At 39.3% G+C, this 7,722-nt stretch overlaps 1 protein-coding gene across 2 annotated transcripts in view; it reads left to right on the top strand.

Annotated features, from left to right (window-relative positions):
* Positions 1–7,434, top strand: part of LOC132829638 (uncharacterized) — a 39,928-nt gene extending 32,494 nt beyond the window's left edge. For both annotated transcript variants that reach the window (XM_060846957.1, XM_060846958.1), the window contains exons 7-8: positions 1,651–1,702; positions 6,392–7,434. In XM_060846957.1, the coding sequence (XP_060702940.1) occupies positions 1,651–1,702; positions 6,392–6,613 (274 nt within the window). In that variant the 3' untranslated portion in view covers positions 6,614–7,434. The remainder of the gene's footprint in view (positions 1–1,650; positions 1,703–6,391) is intronic.
* The last annotated feature ends 288 nt before the right edge of the window (positions 7,435–7,722 follow it).

Below are 7,722 nucleotides of genomic sequence, written 5' to 3' on the forward strand. Positions count from 1 at the left end.
CAAAACCTTGTACTTCTGAATAAACCTGTTGGACTATAAACCCATGTTGTGTGATTTTTAACTCAGTCAGTAAATGAGTTAAATGTTGGATTTTCACCAAGCGTTTCCCTCATTGATGAAAGTGTCTCACCTTGGAAACAATACCAAAACCTTATTGTACTCTCCCATCTCCCACTAAGTTCCATATGCTTGCTGACCGACACGGGTTCGCAAAACTCTGAAATTTTCAAATCCCTCCAAGGCTTCACTACTCCTCATTTTTGTAACTTCTTTAGGCCAACAGGATCTCAGTAGCTGATGTCCAATTCTAACCTGATTTTAATCACTCGACCAATCACCTTCAGCTGGACAGGCTCTGCAGTTCACTCCTTGTGTAGCAATCTCTCTACCTACCTCTCTTTCTTCACAAGACATTCCTTGAAATCCACTGTTGTACAAATTAATGTTTTGAGAGGATTAATGTTTGTGCTATGGTGGCTTCACCCATTCAATTGAAGTCATATACAGTGTATGAATAAAGGAAAAGAGTCCTACTCTAGTTTTCAGAGGGAGCAGATGTATTTGTATCAGCTCCCTAATAATTATTCCTGACCAAATGTAGTTGTACTTGCTACCAGGCAATAGTCCTTCTATTATCAAAGAATAGTCCCTCTTCTGCAAATACTCTACAGTGAAGTATCCTCTACCACTGATCACTGGATAGATGAGACATAAGACAGACCAATGCCAAAGGTGGAATGTGGCAGTGAATTGCTCCAAACAGCCCTTACCCAGTGCCACAAACTGGTTGAGGTGGCAAACAGGAGGTGCCAGTAGTGGTCATGTGGAAAAATATCATACCTCCTTTTTCATTATATACCTCCATGTCAAATTTGGGAAAAAGCGAGGACTGCATATGCTGGAGATCAGAGTCGAGAGTGGGGTGTTGGAAAAGCACAGCTGGTCAGGCAGCACCAAGGAGCAGGAGAATCGACATTTCGGGCATAAGCCTTCAATCAGGAAAGAAATTCCTGCTCCTTGGATGCTGCCTGACCTGCTGTACTTTTTCAGCACCTCACTTTTGACTGGTGTCAAATTTTGTTTGCTACTACTTTTGAGAAGCAGCATGACATGTTTTACTGTGTTAAAAGATGCATATTGTGGGTGTAGAAAATATTGTTATTACTTTTTCCAGTTGTAATACTTTTTTTCTTTTTGTACTCTACAAATCTAAACATTAGATACAGAACTAATGTAGAGTGCTCATTTCATGTAAACTGGATCTCCTAAACATTTCTCAGTCTTAACTTCAATTACCTTTTTAGCTTTGGACTTCAACTGCAATGTTTGAGATTTGAGATTAGATGACTATCTTTTCTCTGAGAAGTCACAAGAGTATAAATAAATGTTAAATTCAGTACAGCTGGTTTCATTACAGTTAAAGTCATAAGTTATAATGATAAAAGTACCAAGAAAAATCATACAGTCAAATCATCCCACACTGTGAAATATTACAGCACTCTGCAGAGAGAGAAAATATGGGAACAATTTGCTGATTTTATAATCTCTCAAAACTTCCTCCTGCTCACCAGTATTTCTTGATAGTATATAGAATGTATGGTAAAAAAGATAAAGTTCTCACCCTATCATTTTGACATTTTTTTGCTGCAGATCTAGGGCAGTGATGAATACTGCACAACAATCAGAAGAATTCTCATTTCAGGTAAAAAAAAAGAGTCCTTTAATACATTTTTATGAAATGATAAAACATTCCTACTTGCATACTCAATAGGTTTTTCTCCATATATGTTCTGAGACTTGTTTTTACAAGGGATTTTAACTGAATGGTGGGATAAGAATTACGAGCATGGATTAAAATGTGTCCCCATTTTTATCTTTGAAACTTGACTTTCAAACTCAGTAGGCCACTGGCTTCTTGCAAAGCCAGAGCAATTGAAAAATCTAAAGCTTCAAGTATTCATCATGAAATTTGGAGATGTTGTGAAATCAAAATGCATGCTATGACTGCCAAACTCTGCTGAAAAACAAAAACCACCTTTTCCAAATCTCCCATCTCATGTTTCACTCCAATCTCACCACCAGAACCAAAAGCTGTTTAAACCTTGAGTCTTCGAGGAGAAAGTGAGGTCTACAGATGCTGGAGATCAGAGCTGAAAATGTGTTGCTGGAAAAGCGCAGCAGGTCAGGCAGCATCCAAGCAACAGGAGATTCAACGTTTCGGGCATAAGCCCTTCTTCAGCCCTCATTCCTGAAGAAGGGCTTATGCTCGAAACGTCGAATCTCCTGTTCCTTGGATGCTGCCTGACCTGCTGCACTTTTCCAGCAACACATTTTCAGCTCTAAACCTTGAGTCTTGTCAGCCATACAATGAGACAGTGACTGGTCTGTAACATAATGCCAAATTCCTACCAATTCCTCACATTCCTCAATACCTTTGGATAACAACAGTCCGATATGTTTAAATTTATTCTTTTGTTGCACTGGTGGAAAACCTTTCCCAATACTTATCTTCCAAGGAGTGGAGAAGTGTTCCCTTGTGAAAGTTCTAGTTCTAATTTTTACACTATGGCCAAACATCCAAGATCCCACCCATCAAAAATAGTTTTTCTTTCCCTTCATGATCTATTTACTTTAATATCATGGAAATCTCATTCAAAGCATACCTTAACCATTTAAATTCCAGGCAGTAAAAGTCCAGTTCACATTATCTCTCCTTGTAGTTGAAACTAATTTAGGAGAATAGGTATCATTCCAGTAAATGTTTCCTCCAAGGTGAATATATTCTTCCTGAGGTGTGATGCCCAGAACTCTGCACTCTAGTTGTGATTAAACCATTTGTTTCATTGAAGAATTACTCCTATCCATTGGAATCTAGTCCAGTTTAGATACAAAGGTGGGATGGTGGCTCAATGGTTAGCACTGTTGCCTCACAGCAGCAGGGACCCGGTTTCAAGTCCAGCCTTGGGGGATGTGTGGAGTTTGCATATTCTTCTTGTGTCTGCTTGGGATCTGTCCCAGATTCCAAAGGTGTGCAGATTAGGTGCTAAATTTTCTGTAGTATCTCAGGATGTATAGGCTAGGTGGGTTAACTATGCTGAATGCAGGGTTACAGTATAGGTTGGGGCCTGAGTCTGGGTGGGATGCTTCCAAAGGGTCGGTACAGATTCAATAGGCCAGATAGCACTATGGGGATTCTATGATTCTAAGGCCACCACTCCATTAGCTTGTATGAGCACAGAGATCCAACTGGTACACAGTCCAGAGTCACTGCAAAATGGTCATTCTTCTCACAAGGGGTTGTGAATCTTTAGAATTTTTTACCCTAGAGGACTGTGGGTGCTACATTGTCAAGTTTAGTCAGTGTGGACATATTGGGTATTCATGGAATGGTACTGTAATGGGTGGGAAAATTAAATTAATGTAGAATTTGTAATAAACGTATTGAATAATAGAGCAAATTAAAGGGATCGCATAGCTCAAGCCTGTGTACATTTCTTATGATTTTGTTCAGGAATGACAAAGCATTTCACATGTGTGATTAAACTCAGACCATTCAACAAAATTCCATAGAAAATAAGAACCTAAAATATATTGGCTATCAGATAAAATACTGTATAATTAGCGAGTTTTGCGAAGATTTGTAGCTCTGGCTGAGGTTCTGGATGTAGGTTTGCTCACTGAGCTGAAAGGCTCATTTTCACTTGATAAATGAGTCATACATTGGATTTTCACCAAACGTTTCCCTCATTAAGAAAATATCCTGACGAAAGTGTCTCAGCTTGGATGTGTCTCAGCTCAGCAAGCAAACCTACATCCAGAATAACAGTATAATATCTTGTGAGTTTGTAATTGTAGGGGTAAGATTCACTGATAAACTACAGGAGGGTCGTACTGCCAGTGTCTCACCTTGGTCTCAATTCAGACAGGCAATATCTTCGACTCTAATTTCCATCGATTTAGTCAAAATTGGTCTTTGGAAAATTAAAAATTGAACTTTGTCACCTCTTTAACAGGTCATGAAAGTTTATATTTGTTAATATTATTTGGGAAGTAGGTTCCGAAGCAGAGTTAAAAAAGATTTTGGATTCAGTGCTGTGGATTCCTGATTTATTCTATTAAAAAAAGTACAAAAATAATTTGGAATAGTGAGATAAAGCCATTCTTTCTAAGAAATCATGTCACTTAACTCTACACGTGATGGTGAGGCCATACCCAGAGTACTGCATACAGTTTTGATCCCTGTATTTAAGAAAAGGTGTACTGGCATTAGTGGCCTTCTATGGTGAAGGGATTAAATTATCAAGAACAGCGAAACAAGTTAAGCCTTTATACATTAGCATTTAAAAGAATGAGGGGCAATTTTATTGAAAAATACAAGATTCTGATGGGATACAAAAACAGAAATTGCTGGAAAAGCTTATCAGATCTTCGATTAGAACGAGTGCAGAGGAGGTTTACCAGGATGTTGCCTGGAATGGTAGGAAAATCTTATGAGGAAAGGCTGAGGCACTTGGGGCTGTTCTCATTGGAGAAGAGAAGGTTTAGGGGAGATCTGATAGAAGTGTATAAGATGATTAGGGGTTTAGATAGGGTAGATACTAAGAACCTTTTACCGCTAATGGAGTCAGGTGTTACTAGGGGACATAGCTTTAAATTAAGGGGTGGTAGGTATAGGACAGATGTTAGGGGTAGATTCTTCACACAGCGGGTTGTGAGTTCATGGAATGCCCTGCCCGTATCAGTGGTGAACTCTCCTTCTTTATGGTCATTTAAGCGGGCATTGGATAGGCATTTGGAAGTTATTGGGCTAGTATAGGTTAAGTAGGATTCGGTCGGCGCAACATCGAGGGCCGAAGGGCCTGTACTGCGCTGTATCCTTCTATGTTCTATGTTCTATCTAGCCCCATCAATGGAGCTTGACAGGTAGATGTTTAAAAGATGTTTCCACTGGTGGGGAAATCTCAAACTACAGGATATATTCACAGGTTATGGGAATATATCTTTTACAACTGAGATGAAAATGAGAAGGAATGTCTTCTTCCAGAGGGTAATGGTTGTCTGGCATTCTCTACCCCAGAGAGTTGTGGAGACTTGATCATTACAAATATTTAAAGCAGACACTGTTTTGAAATATCGGGCAGTTGGTGGCTATGCTGAGCTGGCTTGAAAGGGAGATCAGCCCTGATCTTGTTGAATGGCAGGAAAAGCTTGAGGGACCGAATGTCCGTCTGCTCCTATTTTTTGTGGCGCGGTGGCTCAGTGGTTAGCACTGCTGCCTCACAATGCCGGGTTCAAAACCAGGTTCGATTCCAGCCCCAGACAACTGTCTGTGTGGAGTTTGCACATTCTCCCAGTGTCTGCGTGGTCCAGTTCCTCCGGGTGCTCCAGTTTCCTCCCACAGTCCAAAGATGTGCAGGTTAGGTGAATTGGCCATGCTAAATTGCCCATAGTGTTCAAAGATTGTAGGGTAGGTGCATTAGTCAGGGGTCAATATAGGGTAGGGGAAGGGGTCTGGGTGGGTTACTCTTTGAAGGGTCGGTCTGGACATGCTGGGCCTAAGGGCTTGATTCCACACTGTAGGGATTCTATTACAGGAGAACTTATAGAGGATTATAAAATCATGAAGGGCATGGATAGGATAAGTAGACAAGGTCTGTTCCCGGGGTGGAGGTGTCTTGAGCTGGAGGGCGTAGGTTTAGTGTGAGAGAAGAAAGATATAAAAGAGACCTAAGGGGCAACTTTTCACGCAGAGGGTGGTGTATGTGTGGAATAAGCTGCGAGAGGAAGTGGTGGAGGCTAGTACAATTACATCATTTAAAAGGTACCTGGATATGTATATGAATGGAAAGGGTTTGGATGGACATAGGTCGGGTGCTGGCAAGTGGGGCTAGATTAGATTGGGATATCTGATTGGCGTGGGTGAGTTTGACTGACGAGTCTGTCACTGTGCTGTACATCTCTATAACTCTAAGTTAAATGACTAGCAAGCTACTTGGTAAAATAATTGCTGTGTATTATTTAGGAAGTATAATTCTTATGACCTACAGAAAGCAAAACTAATGGTCTAGCAAGCCACACTTGTCCAATATTACCATCATAATAAATATTTATTATTAATTCTATTGTAGTTTTGATGGCAACTGTATGTGATTTTAAGCCTTAGGGGTCATGGATTATCCCAGATTTGTTCTGTATTAATTGAGTAATAGTGCCGTATGAAGGGATGTATTCAGGCAAGGAAGGATACAATTGTGGGTGGTAGTGGAATTGTGGGTGGTAGTGGGATTGTGGGGAAAGGAATTGGAAACTTAATGTGTACACCATTCTAATAAGTTAATTGTACTTTAATAAAAGAGATAACACAAATATTTCTACTTTACCTATACCCTAGGGAAACCTGCAGAACAGCACTGTCCGGGTATCTGTTGAAGATATTGTTTACTCCATTGTACAGCAAACCAGAAAAAACAATTCAACGTCTACAGCACATGCTCAAGATCAGGATATTGTACATTCCAAAATCCAGATACTCAATGAAGTACAGAACTGTAATGAAAATATTATCTATGCTCCAGTACTGAATAAGGAAACAGCATCTCGGTTGACACAGTAATGCAACAGAATCCAGACGCTGTCTATGCCAAATTCAAAAAATCCAATGTGGCTTCAGTGTGACACAGCAAGGAAGCACAATCCAGACTTCGTAACAACACGATTGACTGTTGCAGAGCAAAATAACCAATTTCAACAAAATGTCTCATGATAAAATTCATCCATTTGCGAAATGAGAATGATCTGCAGATAATTTAACTTGGTGACGTTTGTAATTAGAGTCATAATTATGAACTCACAGCCAAGTGTAGATTTGCGAGGCAACAGAGGGAAATGTGGGATAGCTCTTTCAAACGACGTACACTGCCACAATGGGCCGAATGGCCTCCTTTTGTGTTATATCATTCCATGTTGACCAAAGCTGATTTGCAGAAACATTGCCCCACAGAAGGGCAGAGTGTGAGTTTTTCACAACATGTTTTGCAATCATTGGGTGAGCCTGAATAAAGTTTCCCAATATTTGATTCTGCCCATACAGTGCTCTGTCAGGAGCTGTCATCAGCTGGAAAATTGTTATTCAGACATTGTGGATAGATTTGTGCTTCAGTTGAATGAGGTGCCACATTAAAAATACAAATTTGCAAAATTTACTCAACTGAATGCAAGTTTGAATGAACACATAATGCCTCAAACTACATTAATCGAACTATGGCACCTCGATGAATCGTTGCAGTGGGATTGACTTGAGTGTATTAGCCTTTATCATATACTGTATACATATAAGAATTTCTTACCATTTTCAGTCAATAACGCGTGCAAAATAAACTTAATGGATTGAAAGTTTCTCCAAGAAAATACTGTCAAAAAGTCCATAAAAATTAAATTCTACTATCTTAAATTTAATGTGAATTTGGGATCATCTTGTAAAATATCCTGATAATCTATTAAAATAACAAACAAAGTACTTTGCACTGATTTGTTCAAGAGATTACTGTCTGTTAATTGTATTGTAGACTTAATTAATCATGGAATTTCAAATAAATATTATTAAATGTGGTAAAAGTACATATTACATCTTATTAAGTTTAGAAAGGAAAAATACATAATAGGACAACATTTGACATTTTTCACATAAGCACCTGAAATTGGTGGACAGGCAGGACTGGCTTT

This window comes from Hemiscyllium ocellatum, chromosome 29 (genome assembly GCF_020745735.1).
Source record: "Hemiscyllium ocellatum isolate sHemOce1 chromosome 29, sHemOce1.pat.X.cur, whole genome shotgun sequence".
NCBI classification, from domain to species: Eukaryota; Metazoa; Chordata; class Chondrichthyes; order Orectolobiformes; family Hemiscylliidae; genus Hemiscyllium; species Hemiscyllium ocellatum.